This window comes from Hirundo rustica, chromosome 2, assembly GCF_015227805.2.
Source record: "Hirundo rustica isolate bHirRus1 chromosome 2, bHirRus1.pri.v3, whole genome shotgun sequence".
Lineage (NCBI taxonomy): Eukaryota > Metazoa > Chordata > Aves > Passeriformes > Hirundinidae > Hirundo > Hirundo rustica.
In genome coordinates, this window is record NC_053451.1 from 100,881,475 (window position 1) to 100,908,715 (window position 27,241).

The following is a 27,241-nucleotide window of genomic DNA, read 5'->3' on the forward strand; positions in this document are numbered from 1 at the left end:
TCCTTTAACATTAATTTTATAAGAGACTAAGGTTGAAACAAAACAGGAGCTGAAGATACTGTGACTAGAGTCCTATACATACCATTCAAGTAAGACTGCTAAAAGGAAAAAATGAAGGATGAGAACCACTGTGGTCTTTCTTGTGCCCAGGCATCTGTGTTTTCCCATCTGTTCCCTTTCCATTTAACATCATGGTTGCCAAGCTTCCATCTGAGAAGCAGGTTCAATAAAGTTAAAACATAATCCCATAGAAGTGTATTACTCATGCCCTGGAAGCTGCTGTACCACAACTGTACACTAATCACAAAAGTGGCCAGTAAAGATGAACAGGCATGTACATGCTGTCGTAAATAAGACAGTATAGGAATTAGGTTTAGGTCAGGAATTGGTCTGAGAGAGAAACTACTGAGTGCCTACAGAATCAAAAATCTTCTGACAGGCAGTTAGAGGTGACAGGTACAAAAGCATAATGCTTAATAACAAACTAATTTCTGTACTTTGTGAAAGCTAGGTATCATTCCATCTGGATGTAAGGTAGGCATTTGTGGCTTATGTTTCAATTCACTGATTTGTTTCAAGGGTTTACACACCTCAAATATTACAGGGTCCTGTTAGCAGTATTTGGAGCTCTGTAGATTGACAGAGCACACTGTGTAACATGTATGCAAAGTTCCAGGTGTCCTTTAAAATGAGAAAAAGCTACTGTTATGGCAGGTTGGTGGGACTGCTGAAAGCTGTGCTTGTTAGAGAGCAGAATGGGAAGGGGCAGAAGCAGCTACCTAGGACAGCTGATAGCTCATGTCACAGCAAATTGTATCAATGCTTATATAAGCTTTAACAGCTGCTTCATACCTCAAATGGATCTTACTTCAAGTCACCTGACAGGTTACCTAAACAGTAACAGAACCTTGTAGAAAGTCTGAGTTGCATTTCCAGCCCAGATTTACCAAGGTTGATTCATATTAACTTGTGCTCATCTTATGATTTATTTTTGAAAGATGGGGTAATTCTAGTCCCTTAACTCATCAACTTTTTATTGCCTTTACTGCATAATGTACATTAAGTCTGTTTCTTGTACTGCAACAGACTTAATTTTGAATTCTTACTCTTAAGCCCCTGAGAGGGTAGGAACATAATCCTTGCAAAGGATTCTTTTCACTGAGAAACTGTTCACTGAAACACGCTGGAAGTGCAGCCTTCTAACCTAGAGCAGATTTGGGACTTTAGCTGACTGCAAGGTAACTTTCACACATCTCTTCAGCTAGTGGTCTTTCAGCTGATTGTGGCTCTTCACAAACTAAAGCATAAACAAGTGTTTGTCCATGTACAGAGAACTTGGAGCTACCTTGCCAAGGCCTTCAGAGTTCTTGCACAGGACAATGCTGAACCACAAACTATGACAAAGGTGGTGAGTTAGGACATAATTCTTCTGCTCTTGAAGCCAGTGACAGTCTGTTTTCATAAAGCCTAGGTGGACCTGAGTCTGCATTTCTCATCTACAAGTCCTATATTCAGAGGAAAGAGGGAAAGGTGTAGGGGAGGCTTAAGAACAGGCACTCACAAGAGAGAAAATGCTTTCATTTTACTTAATGTCCTAACTGCAGCAGCAAATGCAATTATAAAAATTGTAGCTTCTAAAAGTGGTAGAAACTGTTAGCACTAACCCTTCACATTTGCCAAGCCTTTTCTTTCTGTTAAGTATGTGATTATTTAACTATTTCCTCAGTGAATCTTAACTGTTAGTATTTTTCCAGCCATCATGCTACAGGGGAGGAGGCAGAAAATAACTGCAGCTCAGTGGCTCCTTGTCACATGATCAAGAATGCTTTACCTCAGGTGTGTTTCTGTTATTTCCATGTATACAGAAAAAAAAGAGGTTGATTTATATAAAATTACATGACATTATCAAAGTGCTGTACAATGCAGTTTGTATGCAATAACATTGCAAAGACAAATATTCCCATCTTCACTGGCAACCCCACCAGGTACCATTACTGTGGTTATCTGGTTCTCTTCTAAATCACTTCAAGTATACTCAACAGGCATCCATACTACATCATTCCATGTTTTATTCAAGGCAAATATTGCAACCTCTTTATCATGTTCTTTTCTCATGGAACATTTTACAGTGACAGCTTAGCAGTAAGTGCAGAAATAATGACTGACTATACATTTATAGCACATACACATGTGGTCCCCTTATAAAGACTATGCAAAATACTTCTTAGAATAGCAAGCCACTTCCTTTGGAAATTACTTTTCAGACATTAAAAAAAAAAAGGTACAAGAAGAGAGCTTATAAAGATTTGCTGCAAAAAGGAACAGAATACTTAAAACTTACTTAAGTAAACCCGAGCAAAGTATTAGGTACATATATGCTAAATGATCTATTTAAAAATTATTGGTTTGGAATGATGTTAAGTTCTGCAAAAGGGTTCCTAAAACATTTACAATGGAATAGGAGCCAGACAGGCCCAAATGATGCCTTTCTGAAACCTCAACAAATACGGTTTCATGCTTCAAAGATCCTCCTCTAAATTTATTCACAGAAGAGAAGTTTCAGCAGTTGCAGAAATAATAGGAAAAAACCATGGGTTTAAACATGTAAATTTAGTTTGGGGTTTTTTCATGTGTGAATTAGAATTAATGTCAGGGCAGATCTGGCTGTTCCGGTCTACTTCATTTACTGATACAACACTGCAGCTAAATGTGTATTGCACTAAATACATAGAAAATTTGCAGTTACACACTTTTAAACTTTAGGGGTTTTCCTCAAAATTTCTTGAAGTACTGGAGACAGCTTTTCTGATCTATCCATTTTTTATTGAGCACTTTATATACATACAATTACACATTAATAAATAGAGGCTTGATTTACTACCACAAAGTTTAATGTTAGTCTAGTTAGTCTGCAGAGTGAGTTCTCTACTGAAGGAATACAAGTAGGAAGGTTTATAATAAAATTAAGCACTTAGGCCAAACAGTCAAGAATTCCGTTTTGCTCATATTAAACCAGATGATTGGCGACAGCTTTTGCATTTAGGTCTGATTTCCTCCCAGCCTGTGTCAGAGGCTTACACTTTGCATACGCATTAACAAATAATGTCTCAGTTTCCTCTTTTGTACCTCTGCAGTCTCTGACACTTTAAAACTTTGTTTTCATACCATATGAAAGGAAACTTCTTGCGATACACATTTTTAACCAGATAAGCTTGGCTGTTCTTATCTATATCAGCAAAAGAAGAAGCTGCTTCAGCATCCAATTAGTCAGTCTTCAGAAGATGAATATAAAACATGCAGGGGACTAACCAGAGGAAGTACAGTTCAAACAATCAGGAAAGTAGGGAGAAAGCACTCACTCAGGAAATTTATTTATTCAGCTTAAAAGGTGTTTCTTCCCGAGGAACTGGACCTTCCTTTCAAAGGCAGTGGATCGAATAGGAGTATTGAGTTCATAAAATGGATTCATTGCAAACTGGGGAAAAAAGAAAACCCCATCAGTAAGCACACTTTTCCAGCCCTGGAAAGTGTCACTTCAGGTGACACCTGCTACTAGCTTTCAGCCTATTTAGTGCACACTAAGAGCACAGGCCTCCTAAACAGTCCTTGCTTTCCAGGCCCTTGTATTCTCCCCATACATGTGCAGAGCCATCCCCTAGAACCAGCTCCTCAGAACAAACCCATCACACTGGTGGAAATGAGGATCATTTGAGTGCCCACAGGAGGCTGAGATGGTGATGTTTCCCATGGCTGTTTCCCATGACCCATCTAGTGGAAGTACCACCAGGATTTGAGAACAAGGCCTATGTGTTCTGAGAGCAAAGCTACCAGGCTCTGTAGAACAGTCCTTTCATTATCATCATTAATGGTACCATACTATCACAAAATGCATCACAAGAAGTTGTCCCACAAGTTCTCTGCTGCCCAGAGGAAGCTGTTGATGCCTCACCCCTGGAGTTGTTCAAGGCCAAGTTGGATAGGGCTTTGACCAATCTGGTCTGTGGAAAGTGTCCCTGCCCAGGGCAGGGAGGTTGTAACTGGATGGTTTTTAAGGTCCCTTCCTACCCAAACCATTCTTATCTATTCTACAAAAAATCACTGGACTAAAGTGAAGAAGTCTAAAAGAGCACAGTTTATAACAATTTCAAAAAATCTATTCTGTTTAATGGGAAATGCAGCCTTTGTGTCACACATTACCAGCTCTGGCTGATGTGGACTGCACAGGTGCTTATACAGGCCCCCAAGACAAAACATGCTAATACAGCTGTGCCTGATCACAAAGAGCAGAAAACACTTAAAATAGTGCAGGAAGATCAGAAAAAATGAGTTCTTACCTTTATATACAACTCATATACATCAGTAAAGAAGTTCTTAATTCCATCTTCTTGCCTTACATCATGAAGCATTATAAATCTCATATGTACAGTGATTAAGGAGAATAAAACTTTTACAAAGAAAAGAGACATCCTGAGATGAGCATTTACACCTAATTCAACATATACCTAAAATGTTTAGCTGTACATGAAATAGCAATGAAATTTGGAAAAGCATTACCTTTATATTTTACCATCCCCCTTTTTGAAAATAATATCTCTCTATCCAAGGCTGTTCTTTTTAAAATGATGTCATTCTGAACGTGCATGACACTCTTGCACCTCTGCCAGGCGGCACATAAAGTTAAAATGCCATTCAATGTTCCTTGCTATGTGTAACAAATGTTTCAAACAGTTCTAGGACTACCTGTACATAGTATCAAGCCTTGGCACTGCATCCTCACCACTGGAGTGACGGACACCATACCTGTTCACTGCCACTTCTCCTCTCCAGCACAGTCAAAGGGGTGGGAACAGACAATCACACAAGCCTGCTCACAGCCTCTCATACCTCTTTACTCCATGTAAGCACATTTCATTATGCTATTTTTTACCTACAAAGGTAAAAATTCACCTTTCCAACTGTTCCCAGCTGCTGTGCTTCCCAACATAGTTCTTCCTGAAGATGATGACTCTAACAATAATAGCGAATAGCCAGAGAAATCTGTTCCAAACTCACTTTATCTAACTTACCTCTTTCTGGGAAAAGGCTTTTCTTATATAAATACAAGGAAATAGGGAAGGATATGTCCAGCCGTGACAAAAGCAGAAACAAACCATTCGTTGAACTTGTCCACAGTCTTCAAATACATGTTGTTAGAAAGCCACATGTTCTCATCTACGAGGTCAAGAGCAGCATGGGCAATGAACTGGTTGAGATGGCGATGATCATCCTAATGCATTTCCAGAAGACAGCACATTAGTAATTCAGTGAAAGGAATGAAATATAAGCAATAATTTTCTCAAGTTGCTACAGAACCAGTGTTCAAGTTACATAATTTTACAAATACCCTGCTCTTCTGTTACATGTGCCATCCTGTAATTAAATGAAGCTAGCATATGTTGTCGTCATTTTTGGTTTCAAAGGAGAAAAGAGTTCATAATACAAAGATCATCACAAAACCAGTCCTGAGAGCAACAAAATCAGTAAAGCCTGTATTATATCTCAGGAATGAACTCAAACATGAATTCTTTTGTTTACTGATGGGCAAACTCCCACCGTTAACTTATTCCACAATAGAGGCCCCCATATGTCATTTTCTTTCCAGACATCTGTTTTTGTGATATTTACATAGCATACATAAAATGTAGCATTTTCTGGACTATAACATTTCAGTCAAAGTTGGCAGAAATTGATGCATAGGTTACACTGTATAAAAGCTGGGGGACAGATAGGGAAAGCAGAGATACAGAGGGCAGGTATGCTGATAAAACCACATCAAGATTCTGTTTTTCTCATGTGGTTCACCTAGAAACAGGATTGTTTTATTGGTTTTGGGGGTTTTCTTTTTTCTAAAACCTAGTGCAGAAAAACATCCTACAACTAGCATTAAATATATGCCTGCAGATGTAAATTGCATCTCTTCCTATAATAAACACGAGTGTGATCACAGTGTTTGGCCTGTGTACTTTGTAGACAATCTAGAACACCAGAGGACACCTGTCAAGAGGAGATACAGGACAAAACCACACTGGAAGCTTTTATTAGACTGGAAAAATAAGTAGTTTTGTACTGTTTCTCATAGTAACAAGATGCTGTTACTGCTACTCTCACCTCTCAGTTTTCCCCTCAAATCAGCTTTTACACATCCTCACACGAAGTCTAGTCCGAGTAGCCTTATTTATGATCTTTTATGGGACATTACTTCAAAACGGAGATGATGCCATGCAGTTCCAATCAGTGACAGCATATACTTCCATTTTTGGATACACTCACAGATCCATGCACTCTTATTCTGAAGTTTTATTTTTATTTTGATGTAATGCCACTTATGGATAGATTTGGTCTTTTCCCACGGGAAACACTACTTATTGAGTAGTATTACATTTCTCATATTTTCAAATTCTTTATTTATCAATGTAAGTTTTTAGCTTTCCTTACTTAAAAGCAAGTATAACTAATGAAGATGATTTTAAAATTACGTATTTTATAGCATAAAGAATAGAGGGCTGATTGGAGCTCATGTTTCTAACTTTATTACTGTATATATTACAGTATTATATTACTGTCTTAAAAGTAAGTGGCATTAAACAATGAACAGCTATTATAAAACCTTTGCACACTAAGAGAAATTACCAAAGCAGAACTAAGATATATATTCTATAACATATAGTGGGAATTTTTAAGGAAGCTGTGTTTTATGAAGAACTAGTACAATCTGGCACAGATTTTTAAAGAAATTTTGGAAATTTAGAGTTCTATTCCCTATGACAAAATTTCTGTTAAAAAACCCCCAGAAAACAGTAGATAGTACTTTTAACATGCTGGTAATGCTTCTAATTATAAAAGAATCACAGAGTGTCACAGGGAGAGAAAAACCCCACACCTTCGACTCTACTTTTCCAGGAGGCAGAAATTCCATTTCAAATATGGGATTATCATGATGACCAACTATCACGAAGTAGAAACTTCCAGACATTCTTCAAAACAGCGCTCCTACCAGAAGACAAAAAATGCTGATGAGTCTATATACAAACTCTTAATCCATGTAGAAGAGCTCCTAAAAGTCAGCCAATGTGCTCCCATTCCTATTTACCAGAGGCTAAAGAGGAAAGCATTTAAGTATGTCCTAAAAGTCAGCCAATGTGCTCCCATTCCTATTTACCAGAGGCTAAAGAGGAAAGCATTTAAGTATGCACAGGCAGAGGATGGAGCCGAGCTCTTCTTGGAGCAGCCAGCCACCAGGATGAGAAACAACGGGCAGAAACTGATGCGCGGCAGTTCCACCAGGACACGAGGAAGAACTTGTTTGCTGTGCGAGTGATTGAGCACTGGAACAGACTGCCCAGGGAAGCTGGAGTTACTCCAGAACTGTCAGGACACAATCCTGTGCCCTGTGCTCCAGGGCAGGATTGAGCAGGCTGGGCCAGGTAGATGCCTGTGTTCCCTTCCAACCTGACAGATTCTAGGGGAGCCGGAGAATATCCTTGGGAAGCGGACCTGGAAGTGCATCGAGGTACCTAAAACCAATTCCTGCCCTGCTCACCGATGACTGACCCCCCGGGAGCCCCCGGTCACCCAGTCACCGCGATCCCAGGCCGTGCCGCGCTGCACCCGCCTCCGAGGAACCTCCTCGCCCGTCTCCCGGGCCCGGCTCACAGGCAGCAGCAGGGGAAGGGCGGCAGGCGCCTCTTCCTTGGCACACGGCGGCCGTGGGGCGATCCCACGGCTCCATCCCCGGGCTCTCCAGAGGTGCCCGGAAAGGCCGACCAGTCCCGCCGCCCCTCGGCCTCTCCGGGGGAAGGGCCGGACTCTGCGAGGCTGCCGTCCCCAGGGGGACCCGCGGCACAGGGGGAGAGGGAGGCGGGGAAAGAGAAGGGTCCCGGCCCGCAGGGTCCCGCCCGGGCCCGCCGCCTACCCTGCGCCGCGCCCCGTCCGCCCCAGCCCGCGGCCGCCGGAAGCGCCGCGCTGCGCCCGCCCCATCCGGCGCCACCGTGACGCCTCGGCGGCCGCCGCAGGGGCCCTGCCCTGCCTTGGCTGACCCTGCCCGGCCTTGGCTTAGCCTGCCCTGCCCTGCCCCGGCTGACCCTGCCCTGCCTTGGCTTAGCCTGCCCTGCCCTGCCCCGCCGCTCCCGGCCCCGCTCCCGGCCCCGGCGCTCTCCCGTGGGTAGCGGGGCGCTGCCCCGGGAGAGCCCGAGCGGGCTGAGGGGAGGCGGGGCCGGCGAGAGCGCTCGGCCTCTCGCTGCCTGTGGGTCGAGCTGCCAGTCAGTAACGCCCCTTTTTGTTTCGGTGTTGTAGGTCAGGATGGCTTCGGTTGAAAGGGAGACGTTGTCCCAGGAGGAACTCCGGAAAAGGCTGTATCAGACTTTTAAGAGCCGAGGCGTGCTGGACACACTTAAGGTGTGCTTTGTTTTCAGCAGGTGCTAGCTGTGTGATCCTCTGTGCTGCTTTGACACAGAGAGCCCTAAAAGCCATGCCGAGTACAAGTGGCTCACTCTCTCCACGAAGTATTATTTTTGCCACGCCACAATTAGTATTTGGAGCGGGTTGGGGTGGGGTGTGTTGTGTTTGGGGTCTTTCCCCCGATGTGTGAGGTTTTCCCTAAACAGAATGGCTTTCAGTATACCTTGGCCTCGGAGTGTTTTTCAGGAAGGTTAAAGGCCTGTATTAGGTCTTTGAAAATACTCATGCTTGGAAAAAAGAAGTCAAACAGGGAAGAGAACAATTAATTAGAATATAAAATAATAACGTATCTCTCAGGTTACAGGGTGTGTTTATTATTTATGATAAGTAAGCGTGTTATATGAATAATGCTTCTAAAATGCTACAATCCTGTTTTAAAACTATTTGAGCTGTTTTGTCCCTGTCTGCTCATTCAGGAGAATGTCTTAGGGAAAAAAAAAATCAAGATCAGTATTTCAAAAATATCATTGATAATTCTATAGCTAAGAATTTCCTGTTTAGGACAATTTGTTTCTGTGTTACTGATTTCCATACCAAGCTTGAAATGCTCAAACCACTTCTTGTTTGACTTAACTAGTACTCTATCAGATTACTTCCTGTTGAAGTCCATTTTTCTGCTTTGTTTTACTTGTTTAGAAAGTTATTTCTGCCTTCCTTTTCTGTACTAGGGATAGGAATTTAGCTGTGTGCTTTCCACCTTCAGTTTCCCACAAGATGTATAATAGGTCGCTGTACTTGGTTGGTTTTGGGACAACATCACCTCTGTTAAAGCTGGTTGAAACTGAACAAGTTGAGAAATTAATAAGGAAAATATTTTTTTTCAGTTGTTTAGGAGTTGGACTCAATCATCCTTTCCAACTCAGAATATTCTGTAGTTCTGTAATTTTGTTTTCAGCATAATTTCTCTTGCAAACCATGCTAAAATGTCAGGCTAGTCTGATGATCTGGCTTTGTTGAGTTTTGTTAACTATTTTGTCACATTTTTGGTTACACACTGCCTCTTTATTCAGTTGTGTTGCTGTTGCGTACCTGCTGCTGAAAGCTTAAAACGCTATTTGTGCCATGATCTTTTCCTATAAACCATTTATATAAACAATTTGTATAACTGTATAATGAAAACAATTATTTCTTCCTTTTACAGAAGGGAGATCTTCTGATTTTAGGTTACTTTTTGTCTGTATTGTAACTCAGAGAATGCGAATATATTTTAAAAATGCCATTTAATATTTATTACTCCCTGTAGGTCTCTTTGGTTAGTACTCTTTTGCTTCCCTACAAAATAATCGATATTAAAGACATGAAATATTTTGTTTATTTTGCCATCTAATTTTGTGGTGACATGAGTGGCTTCTTGATATGAGACTCAGAAGAGGACCAGTGAGGGTTCCAAGAGCACCCGAAACAGAGGCCACATCAGGAAGGCTTTCTTTAAGCCAAGGGAAGGAAAGCAGAAAAATGGTGATCTGAAAATGAAGCTGGGGGTACAAGACTGATGTTTATGTGTGCTCTTGAATGGGAACTTCTTTTTAGTTCCATGTTTGATACATTTTGAGGGTACATCAGAGTTCCCCTACTTCACCCATTAGAGGGTTTTGAAGAAAGGCAGGGTGTTGATAGCACATGTCTAGATTTTGCCAAAATTTGTCTGCCCTGTTCTGTTTGTAGGTTGTATAAGTAAAATGAGGCTCCCTATGGATTTTGAAAAATTAAAACTCTCATTGAATCACGTGTAAACTGTGATAGTACAATGTTTTTTTTCTGTATCAGACACAGCTCCGAAACCAGCTAGTCCATGAACTAATGCACCCAATTTTGAGTGGAGAACTTCAGCCACAGATGGTTCCAAGTCAAGACAGTTCCCTTTTGACCACTGCTTCCAACAGTTTGGTGGCAGATCATCTAGAGAGATGTGGCTACGAGTATTCACTTTCTGTTTTCTTTCCAGAAAGTGGATTAGAGAAGAAGAAGGTAAGTTCAGTATTTTGACTATTCTGTGATGTCTAGGAACTTTGTTCTCTAGGGTTTGTCATATTCTAACAACTGAAAAAATCTTTCTTTGTGATAGAAAATGCAAACATAAGTATAGCTTCTCATCATCTCCACAAAATTTCCCATCTTTCAGGGTCATTTTCACGAATACTTAAAACTGTCAATGAGCTAATGTTCTGGAAAGGTGCAGCCACAATCTGTCTGTGTGGCAGAGCACTTGGGAACTGAACCTGATAAAAGCTTATTTGGCTATTCAATTCCCTGAAAAAGTGGTTCCTGGTCCATTCAAGCTGTTCTAACTACAAAGTGTGGCTGAGAAGGGCAGTCCTTGCCTTCCCTTTTCTGTAAGTGTGTGATTGGCTCAAGCTGTTCCTAACCAAAAATTAATTTTTTGACCTGGTGAGTAGTTAATCATCATTTGGGTTAGTGAGCTTATCTTGGATGATAAATCAAGGAAAGTGACAAGGAAAGTAGCAAGCATATGTTGAGGGTGCGGAGAGAACAAAACTCTCTTTTCACAGCTTCAGCTGAGGATGAAGCTACATGCTGGCTGCTGTATGTCTGAAGTAGTGAAGATAAGTAAATGTAGAACAGCAGGCCTCTGAAAATGATTTCACAGGGAGTAAATAGATCTTTCACAAGTGGAAAACATTTACAACTGTAGAAAAATGCCATTTACATACTTGAAACTACTTTAAATTAGTTAACCTTTTACAACTAATCTTTCTTTTCCCCAAAGCTGTGGACTATGCCAGATCTTCTTCAATTTATGAGGATCAATCCAAAATCCACTCTTTACAAATCACTGGTAAAGTTATTTTGATTTTGAAAATAAGCTTAAATTACAGTGGTGATGAAAATAGACTAGCTAAAACTTCTTTTCTTTCTTACAGACTTCAGGAACTCGGAAGGAAAATAAAGGTACAAAATGTTTGCATGTGATGCAGACAAGGATAATTGTGTTAGCTTTATTTTTATTAAGATGTGAGCAATAAAAAATTAGATTTCTTGAGTGTGCGTTGGTATGGAGTAATATGGATTTAGTCAGATTTTGAAACTTGCAGTACAGGAGGATGATGAATCTTATATTTCAGGATTATCCAGCTTGTATTTGTGGTGTGGATTAACTGTTCACATTCACAAAATAAATGACTTGTATATTAGAAATTTGAGAAAAATCTGTAATCAGGTATTAAATATAATGCTCTTTGGAGGCTTTTCATACTAACTTTAAAAAACTCAGATTTTGGGTTGTCTTTATAACACTGTATAAGCTTGCAGAGTATACTTAAAAAACTAGTTACAGATTTAATTGACTTTACATTGTATTATATAAGAAATAATTCTTATATCTCCATGACAAAACCTAGCTATACTGTATAACCTAAAGGTGCTTGAGCTTCAAAACCCCTGTTGCCTGAAGGCCTCATAGTTAAGTACTAATAATCTTCACTCTCAACTCACCTTGGGAGTCGAGAGACATGGATGGGAGGAAAAGTTGCAAAAGGACAGCTTTTACTGGCTGAGAGGGACTGGATTGCGCTTATAATAAAACCATAATTGTTTACTAGTATTGATTTTTACTGAAATAGTTGTTCTTTCTGTACGTCAAATAAGTTTTCTTGTACACTGAAAATTGCTTTGTTAGTTATAGGCTCAAATTCTGTTTTGGTAGAAATCAGAACTAACTAATCTATTGGATCTCGCTAGGTTTCCTTATGCAAATTTTAATCGGACTCACAGAACATCATCTAAACAGGGAAACCCACAACACAGAAACTCAGACCACCTCAGTGCCTCCTTACAGAGAGTCTCTTGGTAAGTGCAACCCATGCAAGTCTCCCCAGATACTTTCATACTGGTATATGGTATGGCTTTATATATATTGTATGAATGGTGTTTGTCACTTACTCAAATGCAACCTAAAGCTGTAATGAGTAAAGGTCATATCTGAACATGGAATTTCCAAATTTTCTTAAAATAAGGCAAAATCAGGATGGATTTTTTTTTTTTTTTTTTTTTTTTTTTTTAATGACTTGTGTGTTTTCTCAGGCATTTAGCTAAGACCTATGACAAATGGACTGTAAATGTTATGTGTTGAAATATGTTCTGGAGAACAGAATTGTAAATGCATGCCTTCTTTCTGTGAGCAAGTTAGGCATAGATTGGGAGTTCTTGGACATATAGTATGCATGCTGTTATTAATATACGAATACAAAAAAGCTACAAGTTGCATACAAAAGGAAATTCTTGTCCACCTGTGGTAAAGAGGATGAATGACTATGGAATACCACAGATAGTGCCTAAACAGCCAAGCGCCTCCTCCTAGGTATATTATGATTCTGTGTATATATATAAAGCAGATAAAGGGCATTTCTGTACTGCCTCTGCTTTTGTGCCTCACAAATCTTTCTGGAATAGTGCTGCTTGGGTAAGCTGAGGAATTTCCTGCGGGGAGAGAGGTTCCTGCCGTCTTTGGTAAGGTAACTGCAGCGAGTGTTTTAAAATGATGATGGACATGTTGCTATTTTGTAGCCGAGAAGCTTCAGCTGATTGACGAGCAGTTTGCAGACTCCTATCCTCAGCATCAGAAATACAAATCTTTAGAAATAGAACTTAATGAATATAGAAAAGAAATAGAGAAGCAGCTTCAAGAAGAAATGCATCAAAAGGTATAACTCTGGTTTATGAATTTGGGGGAGACATTTGTTAATTTTGACTTTACACATTGCAAACCTTTAATACTTAAGGTAAATTGAAAGGAAAAGATCTAATACTTAGTTACAGCAAGCACAAAAGGCTAAATTAATCCAATATGTGTTGTTAATTTGATGATATAATATGTATATTTGTCACCCCCATTTTTTGTTAAATGTGCACAGAATGTTAAGCTTTTTATTCCGATGTTAGTTTGTAACACAACATTTACTTACTCTGGTTGTCTTAATTTGGTAAAATTTATCTGCTATTTGATTATTTTGTTTTATCGAGAAATGTTTACTCTATACCACAATTTTAATTTTCCTTCCCAGTTAAGAGTTTGATGCTTGAATTTCAGTATAGTGCATGGCAACTAAGAGGTGTGAATTGCTGTTGTGTAGTATGACAGATAATTAATTTTTAATACTGATCAGAGTTTGCATTCTATTTCAAAGCATTGCAGAGAAGCTCTAAAGTTATAACAGGCAGTATCATGAATCATTTCTGATTTTTTTCTTCCTATAATTGAAGACAGCTCTTCTAGAGAATTTTCCTTCATTTTGGAAGTAAGATTAAAATTTTGTCACATAATCCTTTGATAATCCTTCTGTCTGAAAATGGAGCCGAGGGAATATACTGCATTTCATTTAAATACATATTATTTTCTTTTCCATAAATTTATGTCAAGATCATCAGTTTATTTGGATAGAAAAAAATAAATAAACTATATTTCATTTCAATATATTTTTCATTAATTTCTGTCAAGATCAATTGTTCATTGGGATATAAAAATGATGATCTAATAATCAGAATTCTTCCACACACTTTTAAAGGCACTCAGTGTAGTCATGATTTATTTAGCCAGACAAGTAGAAAGATGGAGAGTTAAACCTCTCTTTTACCTTCATTCTTCATTTTGTCTTTATTCCCCAACTGGCTCTTTTCTTAGTATGTAAAACATGTTAATTTGTGTGCTGTTAAGTTTATATCAGTTTAGGGTTACCAGTTGTAACAAAGGACATGGGAATCTTGGCCAGATGTAAATCTCTTCTAAATTCAATTAGCTTTACATTAATTCCTTAGCAACATGATGTGAATTTACTGTAAGACATTTCTAATCAAATTTGTATATATACAAGTGAGGCCATATTATCTCACTATTTCTTTAATCTTTCACAAAAATTTTGCCCACAGACCTGAGCTGCTTGATCTACTATGCCTTTTCCACTCTTTAATCTTTTCTCACCATTTTACTGTCATTCTCTTTTGATTCTTTTGCTCAGTTTTTCCTCTCATTTTTGTCTTGTATACTTGCTTTCCATTTTCTTCAAAATTTTTGTTGTAATTCTTTATAATCCCATTTGCTCTCACATATATTGTCCTTCACACACTGTATGGACTCATGTTCCCAATGATTCTTCTGTGCAGTTGCAAGATTTTTGCTTTCCTGTGTGCAATTACCTTTTTTCAGTTGTGCTTAGAAGTCAGTGAATTGGGATTTCTCTTTCTGTAACTCTCTTTAGGTGAAGTTAGGTGTTCTGCAATTCTACATTTCTGGCACTTCTTTTTAAGCCTAGGTGAATTTCTGTGGTTTCTGAGCAATTCGGGGTGTGGGTCTGTTTTTGCCAATTCCTGGATCACTGGTCAAAAGTGATTCTTTGGGAAAGGGGCAAGTGTCAGAGGAGGAGTAAAAGACTCTGTCCATTCCTTAATTCCTAGCACAGTGTCACTTCTGCAGTGCATTTTTCATCATAGGCTTCTGCTCTGCTCTTGTCTAAAGCTGATAATTTTGTGTAAGATCTGCTTTGGGATGCCAAATAAACACATGAAAACTATGTGAGATGTGCAGGTAGTAGGTGCTGCTAAGATACTTCTATCACAGTCATTAATTATTATCAATTTTTCATTTCCTAACAAGAATTTCAAGGTGAAATTTTGAATTGTCTTAGGAGGAATTGTCTTATTTGTTTGGAGACGGACATATTTAATCCCCTCTTCCTCCTTTTTGTAAAAGCTTGAACATTTTAAAGAAGTTGAAATAGCAAAGATTAAAATGGAGGAGAAAGTGCAGACCCAGAAAGAAATCTCCGAGCTGCGCCATGAGTTAGAGAAAACACATCAAGCAAAGTCTGAAGCCTTGATTTCTCGTGAAAAGAATGCTATTGAGAGGCTTCAAAAGCAACAAGAGGTAAATTTCCAAATATTTTTTTTCCTAATCTCTTGCAAAATGATTCAGTGAGTTGGTTAGACTGTTCTTTTGTCTCTGGTTGATTTACCTTCAGATCTTACTTGGCTTATTAAGGGAAAACTTAGAATTCACATTTGGTCTTATAAATAGGGGAATACTTTTAGCAACTGCGAGAATGACTGTGGTTAAGCATATAAGTAGAGATGACTGGAAAAGGAAGAGTTCTGCAAGCTGGGATCTAAATGTAATAAATACTTTTAAACCTGTTTTAATGATTTTGCTGAATTCAGATCACTGATTTTTTTTTTCACAGAAAGTTGAACATAACTTTTAGTCACACTCTTAAGTTCTTTTAGCTGCTCAGAAGGCTCTAACCTAAATGGAATAAATAACTTGTATAGATATGCTGTTTGTGTTTGATTTTGTATATTGAATGTTATGAATAACCACCCTCTTTACTGTAAGCTGGCTTCTCATTTCATTTATTTCAACGCTTTTGTGTTGATGAATTACTCCTCTGGGCTGTTAACCCTTGGTGTTCTGCCAGGGTAGTAACTGTTACTACAGCACACAATAATTTGTGTGTAGTTCTCAACTGCTTATCCTGATCTCAAGCTGTTACTTCTCAGTTTGTGAAAGAATAATTTGTTTGCTCTTCTGTTGCCTGTTTGCATTGCCACCTCCCTGCTATCTGCAGTAGACCTTCATATCCAAATAACAGTCATCCACAAATGCTAACTGTATTTTTGCTTTGGTGTGGTGGTTTTATGGTTTTGTTTTGTCTTGTTTTCTTCCCTGAGAACATGTGATAGTGGTTAACAAGCAGTTGTGCAGGTCTCTATATAAGTTACTATAATACTAAACATTTTGTCACCATGCCGTGAATTCATTTCATGGTTATGTACTTTGAGGCTGATGAGAAGACATCAATGCTATCAGGCTTCTTCTGTGGGCATGAAATTAATTTAGAAATTAAAAAAAACCCCTACCAATGACTAGATCAACATATCTATCAAGTATTGTGTATAAATATTTCATTTCTCTTGTCAGCTTCTCCACTCCCTGAGAATACTGGGGATTCTTTTAACAGAGTTCAGGTATATTTACTTTAAAGATGTCAGATCATTTAACCCTTCACTGTGATGGTTTTATGTCTAGGAAATATGGCTTGAGAAACTGCTCTATTTTTTGTACCAGGAGCAGCAGCTGAATCTGTCAGCACTGTCAAATGCACATGGCATTCAAAGTTGATATAAGGGTCCATATGGCAAAACCATAATTTTCTTCTTAGATTTTTTTTTTTTGGGGGGGGGTGAAATAATGTATTTTGTGCTTAAGGGCAAAAAACCCCATCTTTATTAATAGGAAGATATGTGGGTTTTGGTGTTGTTCTCCTCACTTGGAGAATACCTTTTACAATTTTTTATGAGTTCTATAAATTAAACTGCAAAAACTGAAAGGCTGTTGGTTTGCTCAGTTTCAATTTTAGGTCATTTTTGATCAGTGGGTTTTGGTATTTGTTTCTTCAAGTACATTTTTGTGAAGAACATACAAAACTTTTTTATTAAAATATTCAAGTGTTTAAATGTGTTTATTCTGCAATTAAAAAAAATTCCTTTTTCTTGAGTTTTAATCAGTGGTATTTCTTAAAGGAAGGGTGTTTATGGGTAGGCAGAAGTGACTCCATCTAAAACATTTTACTCTGAGAAGTAGAAAGGGAATTAAAAAAAGACACTTAAAATTGATTCTGGATGTTATTTCACATAATGACTATATTAATAGTATTTATGGGAGTAAGATCAGTCATCCTCTGAAGAAGATCCTTTTAAGTCTGCATGTGTTAAACAGTAAATGAAGCTTTACGGTGAAGTAAAACTAAGGGTAATATTTTGTGATTCAGATAGAAGCAAAGGAAGTGTATGCTCAGAGACAAAGTCTGTTGAAAGATATTGAAGCCATAAGGACCAGGGAGGCAGAACTGAAGCAAAGGATGGAGGCATTTGAAATGTAAGTTGCTGAAGGGTATGTACAGTGCTAAAAAATGCTTCTGCAAAACTGCCTCACGATGTTTCTGCTTCTGTGATGTTGAAATAGATTATATATCCCAGAAGTTATGTTTTACATTTTGAGCAGTATTGTATACAGTCTTTATTGGCAGGGATACCCCATACAAAAAGATGTTTCTGTTTTTTTTCTATACCACCTCATCCAACCAAAACAGTTCAGCATTGCTTTGCAGGCAAGGACCCAGACGTTTACTTTCAAGTGCTTAAATTAAAAAAACCCAACCCGCAAACAACACAGTGTGTAACCCTAACACTCATGAGATATTCACATGAATATTTTGCCTCATTAGTCCTATGGTTTGGGTTGATTTTTTTTTTTAATTACTATTTTTCCTTAATAAGATCCATTTTTGTTATTTAAATTAAAAAAGTAACTAATTCATTTTTTGGCCAGACTTTCAATACTTCTTAATATTGTTACTTTGTTATCTTTTTTCATAGCAAAATTAATATCCTCCTAACAAAAACTTGGGGTTTTTTATCAACCCAGCAGAGGGTGCTGATAGAATAGCATGCTCATCACTCTTTCCTCTGAAGTGTTTCTGGTGTGGGAAACTGAGCCAGGGTTAATCCGGGATAGCTGCATAATTGATTGATACTGAATTTTAAATAGGGCAATTTAGTTTGTGTCACATCTCTGTGTTCTTAATGAACTACAGTGACAGAGTCTGATGATGATGGTTTCAAATTGCTACAGTATTCCAAGCAAGCACATTGCCCTTTGATGTCTATAAATCTTATTGTGAAAAAGAAACAAAACACCAGACTAAAACTTTGACTTTATAACTGGTTATTGTCTGTATATTTCTGGATATTTCAGCACCCAGAAAATTCAGGAGGAGAAAAATAAAGCTGTAGAAGATGCACTTCGGCGTCGTGAGGTTGCTGTGAAGAACATAGAGGAGACATATGACCAAAAGCTGAAAACAGAACTCTTAAAGTAAATGGGTTTTTTGTCTCTATTAGGACACATAATGTTTCCTATCAAAACAGAATCATAAATTCTATAGGATTTATTTTGAAAAGCATAGCAAAGCAAGAACTTTGAAAGTGTGCACTTATGTTTTTGTTTCAGTCATATTGAATCTTTTACATTACTGGTTAGCTATTTGCTAGTAAGTTTACTGTAGAAAATAATTCTCTTTTGGTTATAGGTTATATACTGTAGTTTAAATTCTTTGTCAATATCTGGAAAAGAGATCTGACATTAGCTTGTATATTTAGACAAGAGGATCTGAAGCAGTATTAGTTACTTCCTTTGACCACAGTTAAAAGAACTGACCATTTTATGAATGCAGAAGAGGCACGAAGGGGGAATCAGCATTAAAGAGATAACTTTCTTGGAAAAGGGGTGAGAGACATAGTAGAGACAGACCGACTCTTACCTTCACCCCTTCCCATTTTTGAAGAGGAATTCTGTGGTATAGATCTCCCTCTTCCTGGTTACCTTCTGCTTGAACCTGTTTTTAAGGAACTGGCAGTCATCTGTGACTTCTTTTGGGGTGTTGCAGTGGGTATTTCCTAACTTTGCTGTTGTACTTCCTTGTAGTAGCTTGGTCACTTGAAGGGTTCCTTGATCCTTCAGTGCAAACAAGTGCTCTTGGCATGTCATGTCATGAACCTGTCTCCATTAGGCACTTAAAGCAAGTGACTGATGTAGGATTACTTTTTATTGCAAGCCAGTGAGCAGTATTATCTGTGGTTTTAGGTCTTTAAATTAAAGATCAAAGATGTTGATAGTAGGTTTTGATAAAAATAATCCCTCAGCATTTGATTGTTTTGTTAGAGAACGGTGAAATGCAGTTAATTGACTCACCTTGGTATCTTGTCTATTACAGCGAGTTACAAATACGGATTGCAAAGTCCTTTCAGTACATGAGGAGAAGCAAAGCATTCTAAGGATAAACTGCTGCTTGGCTTATCTTATCAACACACAAAATATTTTAAGGCATGCTGCAGGCGCTCAGAAGGACAAGCTCTGTGTCCTTTTGTCCCAAATAATTGATGAAAAGTATTAAAGAACTGCTGTTTATTATACAGAAGTAGAGATGCTTGCTAGCAAATCAATCTTTTTCATTTTCTCAGTAAACATTAAATGCCGTGTTTGGGAGAAGGATCTGAGGGGTCCAGACAATTTGCAGAAATGCAGGAGGATGAATTCTGAAGGCATTTATAATTATGTCCCAGTCATGTAGAATGCTGAGCTTTCTTAGCTCCTGTAGATTCCAGTTCAGTGGAATGGCACTGTTTGGTAACTGCTGGGCTGTGAATAGTGGTGGTACCTGAGCAGTGCTCAGTGTCTGGCTGGTGACTGGTGGTGTGCAGAGAACCCCTGGGGCCAGTTTTGGGGCCCTTATTGTCCAACACCTTCATCTGGATATGGGCACAGGGCATCCTCAGCTTTGAGCGTGAGGCTTAATTAAGAGGAATAATTTCCACAACAAATGCCAGAGATTCAGTTCAGGCAGATTTTGACAAGGTTGGGAATCATGCCAGTGCAGATCTTAGGAATTTTAACAAGGAAAACTGCAAAGCTCAGTGCCCGGGCAGAATAGCCCTAGGAGTTTGTATAAATGGGGAGAAAGAGTTGACTGAGGAGCTGCATTTCTGAAGAGGAGGTGGATGAGTTACGCTGATGCCAGCTTGATTATGAGCCAGCAGCATGCTCTGACAAATAAGCCAAGACAGTATGATGGGTAAGATTAGAAGCAGCATGGCCAGCAGACTGAGGGAACTTATTGTCCCTTGAAAGGGACTGGGGAATATTTTGCTGGGAATACCATGCCCAGGTTTGGGCTCTCCGGTTCAAAAAAGTCATGAAGGAACTGGAAAGGGCTTTGTAAATTGTGTCCAGTTAGTCCATTTGAGTTGGACCCTTAAATGTGACCTCTGAGTTCATATGGTAGAGGATGGAAGTTGTGGTTTGTGGGATTTAGCTTGGACATAAGGAAAAAAATCTACTGGGAGAGTAGTGCAGCATTGGTACAAATCATCCAGGGAGATGGTGAATATATGTCCTTTGAGGTTTTCAAGGCTTGGCTATGAAGGGCCACGTCTGCCTTGCTGTACAGGTGGAAGCAGTCGGCTTTTTGATGAGGTGGTTGAATGAGATGATTGGCAGGGCCCTTTCCAACTATTTTGGTGGGTCTTTGATAGCTAATTTTGTCAATAAATAATTATGTGATTATAGTTTAGTTTGGGAAAGAATGGAATTAACACAAATGCCTGTGCATGTGTACAAACACATCCTTTGGGAATACATGATTCTTTTTGTTTCTAGATATCAGCTTGAATTAAAAGAAGAATACATAGCCAGAACCAATAAAGTTACTGAAGATGAGAAAAAAAATAAAGGTAACCATCTGTCTGAGATTGATAAGGTACCTGTTTATCTCTAGAGCTTTTACTGTCATATGCCAAACCACTACTGTTACTGAACAGTCCTGTTGTTCAGAGGTAGAAACACGTGACAGTTCAGCAACTCGTTGCTGTTCAAAATGCAGTGGGAATCTTGAACTGCTGCTTTGTGCAGGGGCTGCATAGCATTCCTGGTTTTTCAGTGCCCCATTTCCTTCAGAAGTCCTACTAGCTCATTCAGGCCTTAACTGAACTCTGGTACTGTAGCCTGGCACAGTTGCCAGTTTCTACATTTATTGTGTACATGATGTTTAATTGGAGCTTGCGGAAGAGAGCTGGAACAGATAACAGGGTGAGACTTTAAGTTAGGGATGTGTAGGAAATGATATATCACAGGCATATGAATTTGGTTTACTTAATTGTAAATGTGTATATGCATATATTTGTATATACAGCATGATTTACTTAATTTTGAAGGTGTGTGTATGACATGCAGTCATTTTTATGTCTTAAATTGAATTGAATTTTGGGCTTAGCAGCTTAAAACTGTTTGCTGCTAATACAGTTTTTTACTGTAATACTCTACTAATTTTAATTCAGCAATTTTAATCCTCCCTGCAGAGAAAGCTATGCTTTTGCAAGAAGAAGCCATTGCTGTTAATTCAAAAAAGGAGGAACTCAAGCAAGCTGTATCACGCACCAAAGAGCTTGAGGTAATTGTAAATATGAATTTAAAGATGCCTGTATTGCCTGTATTCTAATTGGTGCGATTGAGGTATGTTATAAATAAAAAAGGAAATGTGAAATAAAAATAATTAAGTAGTACAGCAGTTCATAAGCTTCTAAACTGTTCTTTATCTGCAGCTGGATTTGGAGTCAGTGAAGGCCCAGGTTCTGTTGGTAAATAAACAGAATCAGTTGTTGACAGAAAAACTGAAAGAGGTATCAGACTATCCTTTGCTAAAGGAGGAAAAATTGGAGCTCCAAGTGCAGAATAAACTACTTAGGCAACAGTTGGATGAGACTCGGAGTGAGAACCAGCATCTTCGAGACAGTCAGTGTGAATGATTTAGTTATTTTCTTCTTTATGTTTCTCTGCAAGTATTTGCTTAGAAGTAAATTTTCATTAAAATGCTTTCTGTGTATTATGCTTGCTAGTAGTTTGCATGAAGCCCAAGCTAGTGTTTTTGTATAATTGAGCAGTTCTTGGCATAAGTTCATTTTCTTTTATATGTCTGTATGGGAGAAATCCTGATTTAAGTGGTGGCTGTAATGTGGAAGGATATCGCTTTCACCCTCTGAAAAAAGCAGTGCAATATTTCTAACCATAGCATTAGTATGGTTAATAATGGTAAAAGAACATTGCATTATTATTTAAGTGCTTGCCTAGCTCCAGTAATAAATACAAAGTATTTTTAATGTGCATTTCAGATTACAGGAGGGTAGAGAAATTGTGCAGTTATGTAAGATAAAGATATGTATTTTTCTTCCAGGGTAGGACAATCTAATTCTTAAAGGACTACACCAACAAAGATTTTGGTCCTTTGTAAAAGGAAGAAGAGAAATGTCCCCAAGCACTTTATTCAGACAAAGCCTTGTTATGTTCCTAAAATCAAATCAGCTTTACATGTTCACGGGTTATCATGTAGAAAAGTGCAGACTTGTTATTCTTTGTCTGAGTATCCGGTGTTTTCCTTTTGGGGTAGAGCTGTCTCAGCCCTCGGCAGAGTACCTGGCCTGCCAAGTGGAGCTGAGGAGAGTGGAGCATTCTAAGAAGCTGGTGCTGGATGAATTTGAAAGTCATAAGCAGATGTTGGAAAAACAGCTACAAAGTGAGGTAAATTATTATTTATAAATGATTTTAATCTTTTCTTCTTCCTGTCACCTCTTTCACAATTACCCATCTGCCTGTGCGGCCCGTTTGGTGCGCAGTTAGAAAAATTGTTTGTACTGTGCTTATTTTTATGTAAACAACTCTAAAGAAAACAAAACATCACCACATCAAAAAATTACCAAAAAATAAAAGCAAGTGATCATAGCCAAGTAAGTCTTACTGAGCCAAATAAGTCAAATTGTCTGTGCTGACTGTCAGTAGGATAGTATGTGTATATGGTCTGACTGCACCTGAAAAACATTTATAAACCAGGTATTCAGCCAGTTGAAATGATTCTTGTTGTCTGAATTAGGCTGGTTTTTGTTTTTCTCTCAATTTCCTATAGGTTGAGCGTTGTGCGCAGTTAAAGGCCCAACTGTTAGACTCTGAAGCTACTGTCAGGAAGTTAAATGTGCAGGTTGAAGAACTGAAACTGCAAGTGAAACAAACACAGGCAGGTTTGTATCTTACACCAGAGCAGTTCATTATGAAGGAAAAGTATAAAGAGTTCCAGAAGCTTAAAAAAAAATGCAGTTGCATAGAACTAACGCATCACCACGGAGTAGATTTAAGTTCAAACTCAAAATGTATTTAAAGCCCAGTTTAAAAAGCAGACTCATTACAACCTCCTTTCAGAAAACAAACATACAGGCGGAAGGGAAAATACTCCTCCCTGAGCATTTGCATATTTTTGTTGTCTGTTTTTCTTCGGTATAAGGACAATAATGTTTTCTGATAACATAAATGGCATTTTCCAGCAGGCAACTTGTGTTTTCATGCATTTTGATTCTTGAATGTTCGTAATAAAAATAATCAATTTGAAATTGTATTTTGTTCCTCAAAAATTTAAGTCTGCCTCTTAAACAGATTTAGTCAAGTCTAATAACTTTTGCTCATCTCATTAGAAATGGGTACTTAAAGCAATTTAATCTGCTAAAGAAATGTACTTCTAAAGATGCCTGTCAAATATCAATTATTATAAATAAAGGGTTTGGTGTGTATATTTAATGTAAAAATCTGGAATTCAATTCTGCAATGATTATACATGATAGCTAGCATGTATATGCACCTGTATATGCATGTTTATGCAACTATGGTACACATATTTGTTAGTATCAAAAAACCAAATATTTTGATTAAATGACTGAAAGTACTGTAGGAACTTCTATTTTATATCAGAGTTAATGAAGTCATTGAAGAACCATTTACGTAGAATGAAAACAGGGCTGTAAATTTGCCAAGAAAGATACAGCCCTATAGATTGGTTTTTTGAGCTTGTTGAAGCATGCAAGTACAAGGAAGCAGCCAACCCCAAAACATTTAATTTAACTGACAATTTTAATATTCAAAAATCAAAAATATTTTAAAAAAAGTCAAAACATTTTCTGTGTGCTGTGTTGTTTTTCTCCAAAATTATTTTTTAAATTAAATAAAGGGAAACTGTTCAGACTTGTGGCACGCCCTGTGTTCCTTAAACTTCAACAACATGATTAGATATAATGTGTCCAAAATAGTAATGTTTTCATGTTTATTTATTTACTTAAACATTATTTTAAAAACAGCATTATAGAGTACATACTTAAAGGTAGTTTTATGTGGAAGAATTATGTATTTAAAAAAGAGCAGCGATAATTTGTAGCTTTGGAGCTGCATTAAAAATACATTTCAATCAATTTGAATTAAACCATTAAGTTCTCAAAATGTAAGCCAATTCCACGGTAGAATAATTTTGATCAAATTGGAATTTAAACGCCCTGATTTACTATTTTGGCTTTGCTGTAAGTCTCTCTCACTCTAGTGTCACTCACTTTCTCTTGCTACCGCTTAGCTCTGGAGAACGAGGTGTACCGGAACCCGAAGCCGTCGCTCGTCGACCGCTCCGTCCTCGACTTCCTCGGTGACAGGGTGGTTCCCCACGACGTTTACGTGGACGCCGCGTTCCCGAGGAGCCCGCTCCTGCCTGACGTGGGGACGGTCGGCGCCGGGCCGGGGCCGGGCTGTCGCCAGCGGCTGCAGCCCCGCAGCGCTTCCCCGGACTCTGACCTGGAGTGCGTCGCGCAGGCCCGGGCCAGGGTGAAGGAACTGGAGAAAGAGGCCGAGTACTTGGAAGAAGCCTACAGGAGTTACCAACACAGGGTCATGCAGAATGCAGCTGCAAGCAGAACACCAAGGAAAACGCAGCCTCCTTTAATCCTGCAGTGTCCTCTTAGTAGATACCCTTTGACTACCCAGCAGGAACTGCTAGAGGATAATCCCAGCTCCCCACATTCCCCTCTGAGCAGTCCCAGAGGTGAGGAACGCATCAAAAGAACTGGGCAGGTCGATATCTTCCAAACTCCCTTTACGCCACCGCGCAGAGGAGCGTCTTCTTCAAGGCGCCTTTCTTCTACTCCCATTTCCAAACCAAAGAGAGATCTCAGTAACAAGAAAATTCCAGATGGTAAGTGGCCATTGTTAATGGGGTGCAGTGGTGGCTTTACTTACTGTTCCTCCTGTGCTCTGGGAACAGAAAGATTTAGCAGTGTTAGTCATTTGCTCGTTATTTGCTAAGATGCAGGAGAAATCAGGAGATGTGGTTTTGCGAGAGACAAAATGTAGCAGCTGCTTGGGGTATTGCTTCTTACTGAAAACAAGTACTGGAGAAGTACCTTGAGGGAAATTAAACATGCTCTGGGGAGCTTTCAAGAGAAGACTACGCCACATAAATTGCTAGAGGTGTAACTTTATGATATACAGAGTTTACTTGAAAACTTGCTTTTAAGTATAACTACTTTGCAACATTAATTGTAGTTTCTTAACCCTCCTACATTTCTAACCTTTCATTTAACTGTTGTTGTTAAAGTATGTGGCAGAAGACATCTTTGGCTTATTTTAAAATGAGCTTTCTGGTCTGAAAGGTCCAGATTTCCTTTGGTTTGTTCTTTCTACTGTGACATCTTTATAAAATACTCCTGAGCAATTGTAAGGAGGAAGGATTTAGAGTTTGTTAATTTGCTATTAATATCACAGTTTCTAATAATTGCTTAGTCTTTTTTTTTTAAGGACAGTACTGAGAAAATCAAGCAAAATAGAAACAAAAATTTAAAAAAAATTCTGTTGTTCCAAATCTGCAGTATGTCTGCTTCTTGAGTGATGCGATTTTTTTCACCCTGGCTCAAAGTGGATTTAATAGGATGAAAAAAAGAGACAGTAACAAAAAAAAAGATAATGATCAGCTTCTCCATAAAGGAAGGTTAAAGCTCCTCCACAAGGGCAGCTTAGGTTGGAAGAAAGGTGGCTGAGATGTGCTGTGGTAAATCTGGAAAACAGTGAGGGATGTAAAAAGGGATCAATTGATTAGTGTTTCACAGAGCCCAGAATCCTGTGACATTGAAAGGAAATAAAATTAAATGCTTTTTCATGCAATGAGTAAGTTGTGTACTTCATTGCTTTTGTGGGAATAAGTATAGATGCAAAACTTCTCTGTCAGGAGGATCCAAAAAAGTATTGATTGGAGAAAGGTTGGGGTGGGTGTGGCCAGAAGTAAGATTCGAGTATTCTCCTTTTTCAGTTTCAGTTTAGTTTTGTTTGGTAATGGGCACTGTTAGAAACAGGTTACAAACACTGATTGATTGTGGCTGTCCCTGTGTTTCTGCACGTAGAGCATCATAGTCTGTTACTGAAACCATCTTTGAGACTTGAACTTCCAAAGCAATCTTTCATGTTCTAAGTTCTCTCTGTCAGTTTCTGTATAAAGTACCCACAGACTATTTGTTTAGCGCTGCACACCGACAAAATCTTTCATAATACTAGGGTTTTGTTGAAAAATTTGTAAGTGTTAAAACTATAGTTGTGTGTGTGACCTGAACAATCTTTCCTGTCTTTGTACTTTTCAGAAGCTAGTTACAGGATGGTAGATCTCTTTTTTTCCATTGGATCTGTTCTTCGCTTAATGCACAAAACTGACTGGTTCTGGAGAGGGGTAGGAATTGGATAACAAAGGAGGGCATTACCTGACTCAGGAGTTACAGAAATGGAGTGGTGTGGGGTGTAGGAAACCAGGCTGCAGCTGGGTGATAGGATATTAAGGCTGGCTTTGGTGCTAACTGTGCTGTTAGTGGGATTTGTCAGCTCCCACTTAGATTGCTTCCCCACAAAGATGTCTCTTCTCTCTCATGGATCTCCTGAGGAGTGCTTTTATACTGGTGTTACATATATTCTTTTCTGATAGAGATGGCTGTAGTACCAGGCGTGGTTTTGCTAGAAAACTCTTAAGTCATTCTGGAAGCTTCTGTGGAGCTTTTTGGTGCTGTTGGAAAGACCAACGTGAACAACTCGGGGTAGATTTAAAGAGGTGGAAGAGACCATGCATGTGTGTCTGAGAGTTATTTTTCCTTTAAGTGAGGTTAAGTGCAGTTCAGTTGTCAGCACCTGTCTCTGGAAAACAAAATGAAGAAGTATGTCCTCCTCTAAAATACTTACAGTTGCCAGATCCAACAGATGTTTATGGCACAATCTGCAAATGGAAGGATTATGCAGTTTTTTCTTTTCCTTTGAATTAGCTCATGCATTTGACTGTTTTCCTTCCTAAGT

General features: G+C 38.6%; 2 protein-coding genes across 5 annotated transcripts in view; one reads left to right on the forward strand and one right to left on the reverse strand.

Moving 5' to 3' along the window:
- Window positions 1–2,049: 2,049 nt before the first annotated feature.
- TRAPPC2 (trafficking protein particle complex subunit 2) lies at window positions 2,050–7,999 on the reverse strand. Of its 2 annotated transcripts, none has more exons than XM_058419542.1 (5): window positions 7,952–7,999; window positions 6,920–7,029; window positions 5,118–5,266; window positions 4,335–4,416; window positions 2,050–3,475 (listed from the first exon to the last, which is right to left on the reverse strand). In XM_058419542.1, exons 2-5 carry the CDS (start codon window positions 7,010–7,012, stop codon window positions 3,377–3,379), a joined length of 423 nt encoding a protein of 140 aa, XP_058275525.1. In that variant the 5' UTR covers window positions 7,013–7,029; window positions 7,952–7,999; the 3' UTR covers window positions 2,050–3,376. The 2 variants fall into 2 exon arrangements, with proteins under 2 accessions (XP_058275525.1, XP_058275526.1); XM_058419543.1 differs by lacking the exon at window positions 7,952–7,999 and adding an exon at window positions 7,199–7,769.
- Window positions 8,000–8,077: 78 nt separating this feature from the next.
- Window positions 8,078–27,241, forward strand: part of OFD1 (OFD1 centriole and centriolar satellite protein) — a 29,608-nt gene continuing 10,444 nt past the window's right edge. For all 3 annotated transcript variants that reach the window (XR_009207598.1, XM_040056570.2, XM_040056571.2), the window contains exons 1-16: window positions 8,078–8,196; window positions 8,332–8,433; window positions 10,264–10,464; window positions 11,225–11,293; window positions 11,379–11,406; window positions 12,196–12,303; window positions 13,021–13,157; window positions 15,200–15,373; window positions 17,274–17,380; window positions 18,260–18,379; window positions 20,720–20,793; window positions 21,418–21,509; window positions 21,661–21,850; window positions 22,503–22,633; window positions 23,016–23,127; window positions 24,498–25,109. Coding sequence is in view for 2 of the 3 variants with exons in the window: in XM_040056570.2 (XP_039912504.1) it covers window positions 8,338–8,433; window positions 10,264–10,464; window positions 11,225–11,293; window positions 11,379–11,406; window positions 12,196–12,303; window positions 13,021–13,157; window positions 15,200–15,373; window positions 17,274–17,380; window positions 18,260–18,379; window positions 20,720–20,793; window positions 21,418–21,509; window positions 21,661–21,850; window positions 22,503–22,633; window positions 23,016–23,127; window positions 24,498–25,109 (2,251 nt within the window). In the remaining variant the exon portion in view is untranslated. The remainder of the gene's footprint in view (window positions 8,197–8,331; window positions 8,434–10,263; window positions 10,465–11,224; window positions 11,294–11,378; window positions 11,407–12,195; window positions 12,304–13,020; window positions 13,158–15,199; window positions 15,374–17,273; window positions 17,381–18,259; window positions 18,380–20,719; window positions 20,794–21,417; window positions 21,510–21,660; window positions 21,851–22,502; window positions 22,634–23,015; window positions 23,128–24,497; window positions 25,110–27,241) is intronic.